The 18115-nt window shown below is 36.2% G+C and overlaps 1 protein-coding gene across 1 annotated transcript in view; it reads left to right on the top strand.

The window, feature by feature from the left end:
* The window catches only part of IGF2R (insulin like growth factor 2 receptor), a 164147-nt gene that overhangs the window by 113295 nt on the left and 32737 nt on the right, over positions 1-18115 (top strand). The window contains exons 19-24 of the mRNA XM_036768976.1: positions 2672-2851; positions 6270-6368; positions 8364-8465; positions 13084-13279; positions 16524-16694; positions 17971-18114. Of these exons, the coding sequence (XP_036624871.1) occupies positions 2672-2851; positions 6270-6368; positions 8364-8465; positions 13084-13279; positions 16524-16694; positions 17971-18114 (892 nt within the window). The remainder of the gene's footprint in view (positions 1-2671; positions 2852-6269; positions 6369-8363; positions 8466-13083; positions 13280-16523; positions 16695-17970; position 18115) is intronic.

Below are 18115 nucleotides of genomic sequence, written 5' to 3'. Positions count from 1 at the left end.
TTTAGAGCATTTTTTTCATATGACTATAAACAGCTTTGATTACTTTGTCTGAAAACTGCCTGTTCATATCCTTTGACCATTTATCATTTAAGGAATGACTCTTATTTCTCTAATTTGATTCAGTGTTCTATATGTTTGAGAAATGAAGCCTTTATCAGAGAAACTCACTGTAAAAATGTTTTTTCACAGTAATGATTACCAACCATGTATTTCCCTCTTTCCTATTTTCCCTCATTTATCCTATTTCCTCTTTCCTTTCACTCTGTCCATTCTCAAAAGTGTTTTGCTTCTGACTTTTACCTCCCCCAAACTGCCTCTTTCCTTTTAGCTCACCCATCCCCTTTCCCCCTTATCCCCTTCTCTTCCTACTTTCCTCTATGGTAAGATAGATTTCTACACCCAATTGAGTGTGTATATTATTCCCTCTTTGAGCTAATTCCCATGAGAGTAAAGTTCATGTTCTCCTCTCCCCACTTTCCTCCTTTTCAGGCCTCTTTTATGTCAGATGATTTATCGCATTCCACCTCTCCCTTTCCCCTTCTCCCAGTGCATTCTTCTTTCTTATCCATTAATTTTATTTTTTTTAAATAATTATGCCATCATATTCAACTCACACTTCTGCTTTGTATCTATGTATACTCCTAACTACCCTAATAATGAGGAAGTTTTAGGAGTTATAAGTATCATTTTCCCATGTAACAATATAAACAGTTTAACCTTATTGAATTTCTTATGGGTTTGTCTTTCCTGTTTACCTTTTTATGCTTCTTTTGCATCTTGTATTTGAAAGTTAGATTTTCTATTCAGCTTCAGTCTTTTCGTCAGGAATTCTTGAATGTCCTCTATTTCATTGAATGTCTGTTTTCTCCCCCTTGAAGGATTATACTCAATTTTGCTGGGTAGGTGATTCTTGGTTGTGATGCTGGCTCAAGGATCAGAGGGTTTAGTATATGATATTCTAGAGGGCAAAAGATCTAGGATTGCAACCAAGAATCGCCTATCCAGTTGCTAAATCTTGGGTTATCCTGACTGTGGCTCCATATTGAATTGCTTTTTTTTGGGTGCTTGCGATATTTTCCTTTTAATCTGAGAAGACTGGAATTTGACTGTAGTATTCCTGGGAGTTTTAGTTTTGGGATCTCTTTCAGAGAATGTTTGGTGGATTCTTTCAATTTCTATTTTACCCTCTGGTTCTAGAATATCAGGGCAGTTTTCCTTGATAATTTCTTGAAAGATGATGTCTAGGCTCTTTTTTTTTTGCTCTTTCAGGTAGTCTAGTCATTCTTAAATTATCTCTCCTAGATTTATTTCCTAGGTCAATTGTTTTTCCAATCAACTATTTTCATTATTTTTTTCATCTATTTCATCTATTTTTTCTGTTCTTTTGATTTTGTTTGATTGTTTCTTGATGTCTTATAAAGTTATTAGCTTCCACTTGTCCAATTCTAACTTTTAAGGAATTCTTTTCTTCAGTGAGCTTTTGTACCTCCTTTTCCATCTGGCCAATTCTTCTTTTAAGGGAGTTCTTTCTTCAGTGAATTTTTGTATATCTTTTTCCATTTGGTCAATTCTGCTTTTCAGGCTATTCTTCTCTTCATTTTTCATGGTTTTCTTGCGTCACTCTGATTTCTCTTCCCAGTTTTTTCTCTACCTCTCTTACTTGATTTTTAAAATCCTTTTTGAGCTCTTTCATGGCCTGAGACAAATTCATATTTTTCTTTGAGACTTCGGGGGCAGGAATTTTGACTTTGTTGTCTTCTGAACATGTGTTTTATAGTAACTTACTATGGTCAGATTGTTTTTTCCTATTTGCTCATTTCCAGCCTATTTCTTGAATTTTAACTCTATGCTAAAATGCTCTGCTTCTGAGGTGGAAGGGCACTGTCCCAAGCTTCAGGCTTTTCATGCAGCTGTTTTCAGAGATAATTCTGAGGACCTGTAAGTTTTTAATTCTTCCAAGGTGGTATGATCTAGGATTCTAGAGAGAGATGTGTTTACTGCACTCCTGTACTGTGCACTGGTTGACCACAAGCATTCTTTTCTGCCCTGGAAATGTGAGCAGAGTCCCCACTCCTCTATGGCCACAAGCTCTGCTGTGCTAGCGCTCTTCCTCACACAGGGACTATGACCCAGGACTGTGACCTAGATCCAAGTATAGGCAATGAAACAGAGTCCTGCCCTGAGTGTAAGCAAAGGGACCTCTGTAAATCGCCTTCAGATCCGTCATCCAGTCCTCTTACCGTCTGTGGGCTGAGAGGTCTAGAAAATGCTACTGCTGACGCTGATTCAGTCACTCCCAAGGCCTGCTCCTGGTTTTCTGGGGCCTGGCCTGCACTGATACAGCCTGTGCTGAACTGTGCTCCTCTCCCATCCTTGTGCAACAGACCTTTTCTATTGACCTTCTAAGTAGTCTTGGGCTGGAAAATTGTTTCATTCCATCTTTTTGTGGGTTATGCCACTCTAGAATTTGTTTAGAGTAATTATTTAGAGGCATTTGGAGGTTTTGGGGGGACAGCTCAGGCGAGTCCCTGCCTTTACTCCACCATCTTGATTTCACCCTTCAGTGTAGTTTTTAAAAGAGATTATTCTGTAGTATTACTGATGAACTAGGTTTTGTGTTTTCTTTTTATGGAAAAAAAACCCTTAACAAAGCTTTTTGTTTTCTTCCTAGGATTCATTTGCTGAAACAGTGGCAATCAGCAACTTAGGTGTTGCAAAAACAGGTCCTGTAATTGATGACAGTGGTAGCCTCATTTTAGAATATGTGAATGGCTCTTCATGTGTTAATAGTGAAGGAAAAAGCACTACTTATTCCACACGAATCCATCTTATCTGTTCTAGAGGAAGTCTGGTAAGATGTAATGAATTGTTAATGATTTTTTTATTAGTAGCTTAAAAAGCAAAACTAGAATACTGAAATGCTATTTTGATTACCTACTACACTCTCATTTTACAAATAAAGAAACTGGGGCCCTGAGAGTTGAATTTTCTTTCCCAGGGTCACACAGATATTAACTTCACTGGGGGACTGGTAAGTAGAGAAGTTAGGGTAATTCCCTTTAAAGATGTCTAAAAGCAGTCAATGCATTAAGTATCTACTGTGTGCTAGGCTCTGGGGATACAGAGTCAAAAATAAAATCACCCCTGCCCTCAAAGAACCTACTTTCTTTTGGGGGAGATGACATCTACATAGGTATTATACTGAATAAAGACAAGGTAATTTTTTTTTTTGTGGAGAGAGCACTAGCTGCTGGGAGAGGGGTTAGGAAAGGTTTTATGTAGAAGGTAATCCTAGAGCAGAATTTTGGGTGAAATATGGGAATACAAGAGATGAAAGTAAGAAGGGAGTGTGTTTTAAGCTTCCTGGAGATCCAGAGCAATGGTATGAAGATAGGAGAAAGAATGTCATTTGTAAGGAACAGTAGGTAGGTCACTTTGACACCAACATAGGTTAGATTCTCCAGTTTGAAATGTCTAATTGGCAGTTAGTGAAATGGAGCTGTGGCATAGGAAAGACTGCAGCTTGATTTTAAAATATATATGTATGTATGCCCATATATGTGTGTGTAAATCTGTGTGCATATATATGCATATACGTATATGTGTACATACACACATATCTATGAATCCTCAGCATAGAGATGATGGTTGAATTGTAGGAGTTGATAAGGTCACTAAGTGAGAGAATATATAGAAAGTAAATGGTCCAGAATCTTTGGAATATAGTCATAACCTGCAGGTGTGGTATGATAAGGATTTTGAGCCAGGAAAGGTGACTGATAAGGAGCAATCAAACAGGTAGGAGAATATAATATTATGAAAATGTAGAAGAGAATCTCTAGGAAGAGAAGACAGTCAACTATATTAGATATTGTGATGAAATTGTGTTGCAAATTATGAAAGATTGGGTTATGGTGGGAGTTGGAAGTGGAGACAATGGGTTTAGATAGCCTTTTCTAAATGTAGGAGAGGTGAGATATAGGATGATAGCTTGAAGGGATTGTAGAGTCTCTTGAGAGTTTTTTTAGGATGGGGAAGAGTTTGGCATTTTTTCAGGCATCATGGAAGGAACCAATAGATAAGAAAAGATTGAAGATTAGGGGAAGCAAGATGTGATTATGGGGGCAATCTGATGAATAGGGTATGAATGAGGGCAAATGTAGATGGGTTGACCTTTGAGAGAAAAAGGATCACCTCTTCAAAGACTGGAATAAAAGGAAAGAGAATGAAGGATGGTAATAATGGGGAGGGAAGTTGAAATGTAGAAAAGGTGAGAAGAGAGAACTCAGTGGATGATATGAACTCAGCTGAGAGGAAAAACCAACTCATGAAGCTTCAATTTCAAAATTATTTCTATAAGAGCATCATTAATTTTCTAATGTTCTATAGAAACCTCAAGTGTGTATCATATGTGCAGCATATTAATATGGGACCCTCAGTAACAGTTCTCATGCAACTGTAAAGATTCTTCAAATTTTTAATAAAAAACTCAGTATCTTCATTATTGCTACTGTGTGTACGGATCATTGAGGCTTAGCTTCAGAATTGTAAAGACATAGAATGTCAGAGCTAGCAAGAATTTTACAATTATTTTAGTTCAAACCTTTCATTTTACTTATAAAGAATACCTTGGTGATTTTTCTGAGATTCCACAATCTCTGTGGGCAAGTCAATCCTAGGCTTCAATTTCCTTATCTGTAAAATGATAGAAACTATAAAACCCAAGGAATTTGGCACATAGTCTGAGATTTTCTCCCCTATCCTTGGGAACTCTTTCATGCCCAAGGATAAAGTATTTTGATTCATGACTAGTCCAGAAATGGTTGCCATTAATTAAATCTTTAGACTAGTTAAAATCTGGGATAAAGAAATAGAAATCTATGTTTGAGCTCTGTGTCAAAAGTTATTTCAAAATAAAAATTCAGTTGTGCTTCAACAGTAAGTTATTCTAAAATGCTCACTGGGTTTAGTATAGGAAAATCAAGAGTGTATTTTTGTTTTTAAGCTGAGTAGCCTTTTCCTGAGTTTTATTTTATTGATGCTCAGTTGTGTGTATTACAGAAGGAAAAGGTAAACCTATTGACTAGATTGGCATGTGACTGTGCTTTTTATTATAGATACAACAGGAAAAAGCTACATGAAGAGCTACAGGACACTTTTACTTTATTTGCTGAATGTGATGTGTCTCCCATTTGTTTTGTACTGTCAGTTGCGATCCCATAGGAAGTGTTATATAGCTACTTGCTCCTACTTTTTCTGGACACATCCTGTAGTGTTGACTCTCACACCTGTAGTGCAAAACAGAAATGACAGTATTTAATAGTGGAATAGCACTTGATTTGGAGTCAGAATACCCTCGGTTTCAATCTTTTGAACAAAAAGCTCTGTTGCTTGCTATGTGGGCAAGTCTCTTGACTTCCATTTATGTTAGTTTCCTGAGCTGTAGAATGATAGGGTTGGGCTACATGAGGTCTTAATTTCCCTGTTACTTCTAAATCTTATTTTTATTTTCTATTAATTTGGGTATGTACATGTTTTTTCCCCTCATAGAATGTAAGGTCCATGAGAGTATGGATTTTCCCCTTTATTTATTTATTTTTCATCTATATTGCCAACCCCGGTACATAGTAGGTTTTCATTAAATGCTTGTTGATTGGCTAATGCCTCTTGAATCTCTTCTTTACTTCTCTCTTGTCAAATTACAAAAATATGAGCAGGTAAATATTATGTACAAGTTGAGCAATATCTTGCCCTGTGGGAAGGAAGTAAATCTAAGAATCTGTCATCTAACTTAATTTTCCCTCATTTCTTTGAGTGGCTTTTGTAATTATCTATAACATGAAAGCTTAATTCTGAGAAATCATTTTGGTATTCTTTGAAACTGTTCTTTTTAAAGTTTCGTATAATACCTTACATTTCTGTTCGATTCAGCAATCATTTACCATATATTGACTATGTGCAAGGCTCTGCTATATGTAGTGGAGACAAAGACAAAACCATTCCATTTAGACAGTTGCATTCTATGTTGACATAGCATCTTGTAATTTTAAAGCATAGATGATTTCATTTGAGTCTTAATCCTAAGGGGAAGGGTGGGAATGGCATTTTCCCATTTTTGTAGATGAGAAAAGTAGAATTCAGATAAGGAAAGGGATTTTTCCAATGCCATGTAGTTCATAGTCAAAGGGGTTGAGATTAGGACTGTTCAGTGTCCTTTCTGTCACACTGTGATCTTTATGTTTTCTGCTCTCTTGGATTTGATTTCTCAGAACACCCACCCAGTATTTTCTATCATTCGGGAATGTACTGCCACTTTCCTATGGAATACAGAAGCTGCCTGTCCAATCAAAACAACTGATGAAAATCAGGTGAGTGTTTTCTCTACCGTAAATCAGAAAACATGGAAAGGAAAACATAGTTGCAACACTGTGATAAAGCTAGTTTAAACAAAAAGGAAAGTTGTTTTTCTGTTTGAAGCAATATCTTACAGAAATTGGTAAAAGTTTTGTAAAGTCAGTAACTTGAATCATTACAAAGAGATTAAGTCAATCAAGTACCCTGCCCCCAAGAATGGATTAGTAGGCAATAATAAGAATTCTTGTTGAGTGTATTGAGTATATATTGAATATATGCTAGTTGATAGTACTGAAAGGGGTCAGTAAGGTGGAAGATAAACTTAGGGTTTTAAGCCCCATTTTGCACCTTCAGCTAAATGCCTGTGTCTTTAAACATATATGTTAAGACAGAATTAGAGAAGAAAAAAGGATGGAAAATCATTCTGGAAGCACAAAGAAAAGGGGCAGGAAAATTTGTGGCTGGAAAATTCAATTGACAGTCTTTTAAGTAGCAGAAAGCAATCTTAAGATTATTATCTTTCCTTGGAGGTGTTAATAAATTCATTTCTTATTTTTATTTAATTTCTTACTTTACCCTGAATTTTAATTGAGTATTTATAGCCTATTAAGATTATTTTAGGAGCAATGAAGAATTAGGAAATAAAAGATCCTCATGTATGACTCTGGATTCTTTTTTGTAAAATTGGTGTATTTTACCACAAAACTATAGTTTAAAAATCAATAAAAGTAGGACAGAAAACTGCTGTCTTGAATGTAGGAAAACCGTGCTTGCCATTCAGATTCCCTACCCAACACTGAGTGGCAATATATCAAAATTACAGGAGGTATTCTTGGATCTAGAACCTTAAGTATTGAAAACATCAAATTTAATTCATAGAGGAAACCATTTTTGTGCTAATATTTTTTAAAGTGCTATATCTGCTCTTTTTCTTGTTCTTTTGTGGCCCAATCTCCAGAATATCTCCCTTGCATTAAAATTGGAATCCCATTATGCCCATCCCATGTTTAACTTTGTACGCGTCTAAACTTTAGAAGTATCCATGTTCCTCTGAGTAGACAGTATACCGTGGTCTGCCTTTGTCTAAGACAACCATTGGAGATTGTTTGCTTTTAGCTAGACAAGGAAATGGGTAAAGCTGTTTGAGTGGAATCAGAAATGACAGTCCTCGAGTTGTTCATATTTTTTCTACCTTGCCTACTATATAAATATAGCCCAGCCTAAATCCAGCACTTCATTGCTCACATCTCAAAGGTTTATTTTCCAGAGGCTTGGCTGTGTATCAAGTGAACTGGAAGCCAGAAAGGGAAAATCTGAATCCTTTGTTGGCTATTTATGATGGAGTGCAATTTACATGGCTCCTCCTCAGTTACTGATTTCTGACAGGGCCTGCACGTGGTGAGGAAAGTAGAGTGAGTAATAAACCTGGAGAACAAGAGGCTGAAGGAGATAGCTTCATCCTTTGAAATGTACTATTTTGTGTGTAATGGGAAGATAGGTCAAGTTACAAAAGGGTTGAGGAAGAGATATTAGACATAAGATTAATTAAAATTTATTGGAAAAATAATTTATGCCTAATTTTTTGTTAAAGAACCACATTTCTTTCCCTAATACATCCCATGTACCTTTCTGTAGGTATTTGGTAAGAAACTGTTCGGTCATATAAATATGGTAACCCTGTAGTTTATTGTTAAGAGAAATCTACAGGGTCATCTGTGTATACTTATGATATGTTACTGAAAGGGGTCAATAAGAGTATTCCTTGGATGTAATTGAAAGGTCAGGAAGTAGATTCTGTGCTGCTTTTAAAACTACACAGGCAAATGTATTATGTACTCTATTGTAATTTTAAAGTTAACTTCCTGCCACCTATTGACTCATCTCACTACTGATTGTGAGGAAACAAACAATTTTATAATATATTGGTGACTAATTCTTTACAAGGGACTTTGTACTTTGTTTCTATGGAATTTTTGTATGCATGTATATATCTTTGTCTCTTTTTTAAGGCCTGCTCTATAAAAGATCCAAACAGTGGATTTGTGTTTAATTTTGACCCACTAACTAAATCAAATGGATATGTACTCTCCGGTGTTGGAAAGTCTTTTATGGTAAGAGTTATGCCAAAGTTTCATTTGATATGAATGATTGAATTGTTCTAAAACGATGATAGCTAGTATATATGTAATATTTTACATTCACAAAGCACTTTACAAATATTACCTCATTTGATGGCTCACAACAACCCTGAGAGGTAGGTGCTATTATGCCCATTTTACAGATGAGAAAACTGAGGCAACCAGCAATTAAGTGACTTGCTTAGGTCATATAGATAGTAGGTGTCTGAGGTCAAATTTGAACTTAGGTCTTGTCCTCCTCCTCCTCCTTTTTTTTTTTTTCCAAAAAATATTTTTTATTTATTTCATTAAATGTTTCCCAATTACATGTAAACATATTTAACATTAATTTAAAAAAATTTTTGAGTTCCAAATTCTCTCTCTCCCTGGGCTTCTCCCTCATCCCTTGAGAAGGCAAGCATTATGATATTGATTATACATGTGAGGTCATGCAAAACATATTTCCGTATTACCCATGTTGCCAAAGAAAGCATTCACATGAAAAAACCAAGAAAAATAAAGTGAAAAGCGTGTACTTCAATTACTATTTGGAGTTTGTCAATTCTCTCTGGAAGTGGATAGCATTTTTCATCATACATCCTTTGGAACTGTCTTGAATCATTATCTTGATCAGAGTAGCTAAATCTTTCACACTTGATCATTCTTACAGTGTTGTTTTCACTGCGTATAATCTTCTCTTGGTTCTCCTTACTTCACTTTGCATCAGTTCATATAAGTCTTCCCAGGTTTTTCTGAAAGCATTCTGCTTATCATTTCTCATATCACAGTAGTATTCCATCACAATCATATATCACAAGTTGTTCAACCATTTTCCAATTGGTGAGCATCCCCTCAATTTCCAATTTTTTGCCACCACAAAAATTTGCTATAAATATTTTTATACAAATAGGTCCTTTTTCCTTTTCTTTCGTCTCTTTGGGATACAGATCTAGTAGTGGTATTTCTAAGTTAAAGGAAATAAACAGTTTTCTAACCACTTGGGTGTGAACTCTGGTCTTCTTCACCCTAGGCCCGGTGATGTATACACTTTGTCAACACAGTTCCTTGTAAGTAGCTGCTATTAGAGTCCCTTGCACACAGGCAAACCTTGCCTAGTAGAATGATGACTTTTTATCTGCAAGCAGAAAGGAGAATCTAGAGAGGAAATACACACACACACACACACACACACACACACACACATATACATATATATGTATGTGTGTGTGTGTATGTATGTATGTATTTGGCATTTTAGCTATTTTTTTTTTTAAGGAAAGTAATGTTTTGCTTTGGAAAGAGTCATCTTAGTTGGGCTACTGAATCACCTGAGCTCAGGAATTCTGAGCCTTAGTATACTAAACCATTCCAGTGTTCAAACTAAGACTGGCATCAATATAGTGAACCCTTGGAGAAGGGGGCAGCCAGGCGGCCTAAGGAGGGGCGAACCAGCCTGGGTCAGAATGGAAGAGGTCAAAGCTGCTGCGCCCATCAGTAGTGGGAGTGGGCCAAACAGTAACCACTTCACTTCAAATCTGGGCAAGATAGGAAGATGTAGTCTTGCATTTTACATCTTTCATTTGCAAAGTTTGTCTTTCTTGTAGCACATTCCTGCATGATCCCAGTGTTCTGTTACTGAGAAACTTTAGAGTCTAAAGGAAACAGTGGTTATGTTACTCAATTAAGGAGAAAAAGAAAACACCCTGGTTGATTATGTGCCATAGAACCTCCTGAATATACTTCCCAAATGTATGTGCATGATGTTATAACTGGAGAAAAGGATAAAGATTTATTTATATTTCCATTGGAAACTGGCATTTAATTGAAAGGGGAAAAATAACCACCCACATTTGGACTTCTTTGAGCTCTACATTTTTAATACTACTAGCAAAACCAGATGTCCAGAAGAGAGAAGTTTCTGTTCGAAAATAAGTGAACTTTTCTTATTTGATAAGATGGTTTAATTAAAGCCTGAAGCAAAGTAAGAATGCCATTTCTCTACCAAGTGAGAAAGGAGAAGAGCTTATAATAAGCTTGTGAAATAGTGACAGCCTAAGGGGGTGGCCCTCCTGGGGCTTCCAGATAAAGCTGTGCCTCCCACTTTCCCCCCAGCAGGGAATGTAGGTGTTAACATGGCAGATTTTTCAAGGCATTAGAGCTGCGTACAGGACAGTTTAACAAATGGAGAGATTCTGAGATCTTGGTTGCCAATCATTATAGTCAGAGAAGGAGTAGATATATAGATACTAATGCATATTAACGTGCTAGAAAGCACATCCTAGATTAAGGCACAGAACAAATGGAGGTTTTTAGAATGTGGTAGAATAGAGTACCTGTGACTTTATAGACTAGTTCTTCACCTTTTTTGTATCACGGACCCCTTGGGCAGTCAGGCAATGCCTACTTATGTGGACTCCATCTCAGAATAATATTTTGTAAAATGCATAAAACTATGTAGGATTACAAAGGAAGATGATTATATTGAAATACAGTTATCAAAATACTTAAAAAAATTACATACCCCCTGAAATCTATCCATGAACCACAGGTTAAAAACCTCTTCTTAGAGTGTTCCTGAAGGTTGGTAATTTGTTAAGGAAAGGAAAGAACTTTAATAAATTTATTTTCTCCTTTGTTTTGTTTGAACTAACAGTTTTGTTTCTTTTTTGAAATAAAATGTGTTGATATCATTTGTCTTTACATCCTGTAAATTTCCCCCTGTATATTTCTTCTCTTTAACCCTTCCAAGAGGGTCATGTCCTATGACAAGTAATATTTTTTTAAAAGAAAAAAAACCAGCAAGAAGAGAAAAAAAATCAGAAAACTGATTAATGTAGTAAAAAAAAAACCCTGAAATTATATGTGATGTTTGACACCTATGAATCTCCCACTTCCACAAAGTTGTGAGGTGAGATATCTTTTCATGTCATAAAATTTTAAATCACAGTTGAATAGGGAGGCACAAGGAACTCTTTTATACAAGTCAGAGAAATGATTGTGATTGTGTTTGATGTTTAGTTCCTATTGTTGTTTTCTTAAGAGATACAAGCCAAATCAACAAACAAAACAAAAAGTGCCTACTATGTGTCAGACACTGTGCTAAACTCTGGAAATAAAAACTTAAAAAGCAGGACAGATCCTGACCTCAAGGAGCTTACATTCTAATGGGAGAAGACAAGAAATAAAAGAGAGCTGAAAAGCTAAAGATGGGGGGTGGAGGGTGGGAAGAGTAATTAGGGTACCTAGCTTTGTAATGAAAGTCAGGGAGAATCTAGAGTGTAACTTGGAGAAGAATGAAGACTACCCTTCTCCTCCTTTAAATGGAAGTTCTAGAAGGAACCCTCTTCTTCCCACCCCACCCCCACCCCCCACCAAAGAAAGAAGCTACAGGGGCAGCGAATACCTCCATTGTGGCTGGAGTGAGCTTCCATTGAGAAGAGGTTCTGGAGTGTGGCAGAGAAAATCCAGGGGAGTCAGGAATATAGCCTAGAGAGGATTGAAGACATGGCTGATAAAGGCTTCCTCCTTAGAATGCTGGTTCTGGATAGAACCAGCCAATCAAAGGGTAACCAGCCACAGGGGCTGAGGATGCTAACAATGGATAAAATCAGGGATGGAGTGAGCTTCCAGGGTAAAAAGGTTTCTAGGGCATTGTAGACTTAGGAATGCATCCAGATATATTTGCTATTATCATGGGAGATGTCTATTGCAGAATCCATATGGAAGAGGGATTTCCTAAGATGATGAGATCCTTAAGATGCTCCTATTTGTGGAGTGTACTCATACAGAAGCCTGAGACTTAAAAACTACTTTTTCTGTATCTCTTGCTCACTAGTGTGCAGCCTTTTAGTGAAATTATTGTCAAATTTTGGGGAAATGATTGACTTCTGTATTTTAATACCTAAGATCACATCCTTTACCAAGAGGGAAGAGTAGTATATTCAATGCCTGCATTTCTACAAATTCAACTAATACTTAAGGTCTGTGATCTCATTGATTTGGTTCCAGTGGTATAAATCACATCCTATCTGTGCCTGACCACATTCTTGTCCATGTTATTCTGTAAGTTCCCCGAAGGGAGGGCCACCCAATCGGCTAAAGATCTACCTCAGTTGATTTTGACTTGAATATACTAGAGGAGCACTCAGGCTGTGTACTCATCTTTCATTCTTGTTATGTGACCATCCCCCAGCCCCCCCGCCCCCACCCAACTTTCTTTTAGGTACTTGTCTTTCCCTAAAGACTAACTTAACTCTAGTTTTTCTTTGAAATTCTTCATTCTTCTATTGCATCCTTCTCACCCCACCATGCACTGCTTCATTGCCCTCTGCGTATTACTCTCTCAATTCTTCACAACTAGTTGTGCTCCGTGTCTCTCAACCACACGACCCTGCCCCTCATGAAACAATGGTATCAAAAACTGCAAAATCTCTAAATTGTCAGTACTGAAAAGTGCTGAATCACTGAATTTTTTTTTTTAAGTTAAGAGGGCTTTGTTTCTAGGAGATAGATGTTTTGTTTATAATGCCTTATGAGAGAGTAATGCACCAATAAATAGCATAACGTAGGTGATGTCTGTTGCTGTTTTTATAAAATGTCTCCCTCTTTCCAGTTTAATATCTGTGGAACGCTGCCTGTCTGTGGGATGATAGATGGGAAGGAGGCTTCTGGATGTGAAGGAGAGATCAAATCAGGAGACCTCAATAATCTGAAACCAGAAAGGCCAGTTGGAGCTAAGAAAAGTCTTCACTTAACCACAGAGGGTTTTATAACACTTATCTACAGAGGAGCCCTTTCACCGTCTACAGGTAAGCTTAAAAGCCAAATGTATCTTGATCATTGACATAAGAAGTGAACAGTGATCATAGGGGCCTTGTTTAATCTTTGGAGAAACCCTGTTTGCGTATATCTTGAAGGCCTCTTTTGTTTTTTTTTTGGTATTCTTGAAAGAAAATGCACCTCAGTTCTCTGGTAAAAATCATGACAATATTTTAAAAATTTATTTATTTACTTTTAGTTTTCAACATTCATTTCCATAGGCTCTGGAACCTTAAATTTTCTCGCCCCTCCCCAAGACGACGTGTAATCTGATATAGACTCTACATATACATTCATATTAAACATATTTTCACATTAGTCATGTTGTAAAAAAGAATTAGAACCAATAGGAGGAACCACAAGAAAGGAGAAACAAAACAAAACAAACAAAAAAGAGCAAATAGTATGCTTCGATCTGCATTCAGACTCCATAGTTCCTTCTAACATTTTCCATCATGAGTCTTTTGGAGTTGTCTTAGATCCTTGCATTGCTGAGAAGAGCCAAGTCTATGAAAGTTAGTCCTTGCATAATGTGGCTATTACTGTGTGCAATGTTATCCTGGTTTTGTTCACTTCACTCAGCATCAGTTCATATAAGTCTTTCTGAAATCTGCATGCTCATCATTTCTTATGGTACAATAATATTCCATTATATTCACATACCACAACTTGTTTAGCCATTTCCCAGTTGATGGGCATCCCCTCAATTTCTAGTTCTTGGCCACCACAGAAAGAGCTGCTATAAATATTTTTGTACATGTGGGACCCTTTCCCATTTTTATGATCTGCTTGTGATATAGACCTAGAAGTGGTATTGCTGGGTCAAAGGGTATGCACATTTTTATAGCCCTTTGGGCATAGTATGATGTTATTTTTAAAAAGCTATTAATTGTGTTTTATTAAATCTAAAGATATTGTTTTGCTTTCTAATTCCTCTTCCCCTCATCCTTCCCTTAATCTTCTCACCTTTGACTTATAGTCTATGTTTCTCATTTTCAAAGCCTATAGTTTTTGTTTTGTTTTATTCTTAGGTGTTATAAGGGGCCACAGCCAAGGATGTTGATAAAGATTATTTAACCTAAAAGGGTGAATTACATTATAGTTTTTTCTGTCTCTTGCTGAACTAAAAGAAAATAATTGTTTTTAACATTTTCCTGCCCAAATAGACAGTATACTCTGCCTTTCTCAAAATCTATTAATAGGTCATGTTTTGTTACTTTTTTCTTGTTGCTTTTAGGGGGTACAGTTCGGCACCTCTGTTAGGGGATATTGTTATGTTACTTTCTCTTGATATATATATATATATATATATATATATATATATATGCATGTATATATATATAAAATATTATGATGAAAGTTAGGTAGACAATGCTATTGCAGTTCTTGTAGTGAATGTTTGGATGCCAGGAGTAATCTATTCCATGTTAAGATGCGAATAGAAGTCATTCTGAATTGGAGCATTTTTATCAGGACTGTGTTCTTGATGCCATTTTGAATATGTTGTTTTAGAACTGTTCTACTCATCTAAGGGACTGTGACATTGGAAGTCACTAATTCTTTTTTCATTTTTATAACTGGACCTGTGATTTCATTGTTATATGGTGAAGAACTTATTTTTATCAAGGTAGCCTCTGCTCTGCAAACAAGATCCTTTCAGGTTTCCTCAGTGTCACTAGCCTGGCTGAATTAGAGGCAGGACCTGATCTCAGGTCTTTCTGAATCTGATGCCTGCTCTGTATTCATTATATCACACTTTTTTTCATGGCTTCTCTTAACAGTACTAAGTATTGCCCCCATGTGCCTAACTAATTCAGAACTTTAAGTACTGTGAAATGGAGCTTCAAAATTTGTCAAATGGCCAAAATTTTTGTAAAAAGTTCTGATATTTCTATACAGTCATTCTAGGCTGAGTCTGCATCTACAAGCCCTTCTATTAAATCTCTTCTCTTGTGAGAACAGAATTCTCCTAAATCCTTTACTTTTCACTTGCTACTTGAAATTTGGTTTGAAGAAATGAGGATCATTAGATTTTTGGTCAGCTTAGCTTTCTCAAACACTTGGTTCTAGTATGAACTTTTGTTTGACTAAAGTAGTTCAGAAAGTTACTTCACTGTGCCTTTTTATATTTTCTCCGATACACTATTTTAGGACTTTTTTTTCAGATATAATTGGTGTATATTCTGAACCTTTATTCTTCCATGCCTATCACAACCCATATCACTTTTTCTTTGTGATGATTTGAAATTATCAGCAAATGGTTCCCTAAAAGCTACTGATGTTCATGGGATGACTTGTATCCTAGGAGCTAACCTCCTCCCCACCCCAGCCCCTGGAAAACCCCCCAACAAAACAAAGCTCAAATGATTTTTTTGTTAATTGATTTAGTTATCAATTTCAAATTCTTGTAAAACTTCCCTGAGTATCTGTTACAAGATAAATTGATTAGTTAATCATTTGATCTCTGTTGCATTCCTATAGTTTCGGTAACTACAACTTCCTACCACATCTCCCTTCCTTTTCTCGTGGTCATTTAATATGTTCAGTACTTTCCCCATAGAAGTTAGATTTTTCCCTCCACCCTTCCCTTTTTTATGTAGGTACAATTTATAGTAATGGATGAGATGCCAACTAGACTTAGAGAGACTCAAGTTCCAATTCTACATAGACATTTACTAGCTTGTGACCCTGGCCTCATCAGTTAACTTCACTCTGATTTAGCTTCTCTATCTGTAAAATGGGGTAATAGCTACACCTACCTCACAAGTCTGTTGTGAGCATCTAATGAGATAATACATGTAAAATACTTTGTAGACCAAAATGTTCTATAAATGTTAGTTATTTTTAGTTGTTATGTGCCAAGTTTAAATCAAAGAAAGAATTCTATACATTGATATTGTCTGGGAGATAGCTGAATGGCACTTAAATTTTGTTTAAAGGAGCCAGATAAATTAAAGGGAGAAATTGAAAGAAGTGGAAGATCCTGAAATATTCAGAATGTTGACTGAAAATGTAATTTGTTTATAGCTTGAAACCAGTCATAATATGGTACATTGCTATATAAATAATCAAAATCATATCCTGCTGAAGCATGATGGATAACCTGGCATAACCTGTAAGATTAGTTTATCTCCCAACATCATTGTTCTAAAGGGGTTTCATTGTTTTTACTAGCATATATTTGTATCTTTTGCTTCTGTTTTTTCAGAAATTTGGCCTTTTTTTTCCCTACAGGTGCTTCAGATGCTTTCATCATACGTTTTATCTGCAATGATGATATTTACCCGGGAATACCCAAATTTCTGCGGCAAGACATTAATTCTGAACTAAAGATCTACACTACTTTTTTTGAGTTTGAAACAGCTTTAGCCTGTGTACCTTCTCCAGTGGATTGCCAAGTTACTGGTAAGTTCCTGAGGTCGAGAGGGAGAGAGAGAGAGAGGGAGAGAGAGAGAGTGTGTGTGTGTGTGTGTGTGTGTGTGTGTGTGAAGGTAGGCGTATACTGTGTTAGTCCCCTATTATGTTAGTAGTTTTCTGTAAAGTTTTATTATTTATGAAGATAAAAGAATTTGTCTGCTTGCATCTTGCAAAAGTTGAGTATGCCTAATTTATTAGTGGCATGAAGATGTGTTTTAAGATCAGTTCTTGATTGGAAAACAGAATGTTAGGGGAAAATGTAGGAAGTTTCATAAGCAGTAGTGTTTAGAATCACCATGTATAAATTATTTTCAATTAATTTTTATTTGATATATTTATATAGTTCTATCTTTTTATATAGAAGGGATAATTTTAGGAGCAAAGAAAATCATCATCATGTATGATGAAAGATACTGGGCTCTGTAAATCTGGAGTACAAAAAGAACAAGGCATGGTCTTGGCTCACTAGACTAGTTGGAAAGAATATAGACATAAAATAATAAAAACAGTGCTAAAGGATCTTGTACATAGTGAGTAATATTGGCATTGTATGCAGCAGAGGTCATGCAGCCTCAGAATCTTTTTAAGGCTTTGTGTGTTTAGCTACAAAACAAAGAATGAAAAATACAGAAAAGACCATTGGTTCCGCACTGGGTTTTTCTAATGCTATAATTGTACTCTGATCATTATCACTAACAGTAGTGGTAACTTCAGACAAAAAGAATAGACTTAGTCTACATAACACCTAAGCTAGAAAGGTCAGAAAACTAGAGAGAATCTTATGTGTTCAGTGGATGTGTTCAAGGCCCTGAGAAATTAGTTTAACCTAACCACTTTTCATTTTAGAAATGTGCAATAAAATTGTTTAAGATGCCAGAAGGACAGGAACTATATCCTTCCTTATGTAAATATATATGCTATATGTGACCATATTGCATAGTCTATATAAAAGCTATGCCCTGGCATACTAAAAGCAAAGGATGATTGTCTCTCTAGCATCTGTTGCTTACTACCTATGTAACCTTCCACAAATCACTCGGGCTTTCTGAGCCTTGATTTCCTAATCTGCAAAGTGAAGGGGTAGATCACGGATGGCTTTAAGGTCCTTTCCAGCCCTAAGTCTAAAAATATCTTTTTGTGAGTTTGCTTTAATTCTGAAAACCTAAATTAAATGAAAGTCGTAACTACAAGACAACATTCTTCAATCCATTGAGACGGTGCCTTCTGAACAAGAAAGTGCAGTGATTTTCAAATATCTTTTCAGACCTTGCGGGCAATGAATATGATCTAAGTGGCCTGAGCAAAACAAGAGAACCTTGGATTGCGCTTGATACTTCAACAGAAGGGAAAAAAAGAACTTTCTACTTAAATGTTTGCAATCCTCTACCTTATATTCCTGGATGTCATGG

The sequence above is a fragment of the Trichosurus vulpecula genome, chromosome 7, assembly GCF_011100635.1.
Source record: "Trichosurus vulpecula isolate mTriVul1 chromosome 7, mTriVul1.pri, whole genome shotgun sequence".
In the NCBI taxonomy this organism is placed as follows: Eukaryota; Metazoa; Chordata; class Mammalia; order Diprotodontia; family Phalangeridae; genus Trichosurus; species Trichosurus vulpecula.
The sequence above is the reverse complement of the archived record's forward strand: the minus strand, read 5'-3'. Positions and strand labels throughout refer to the sequence as shown.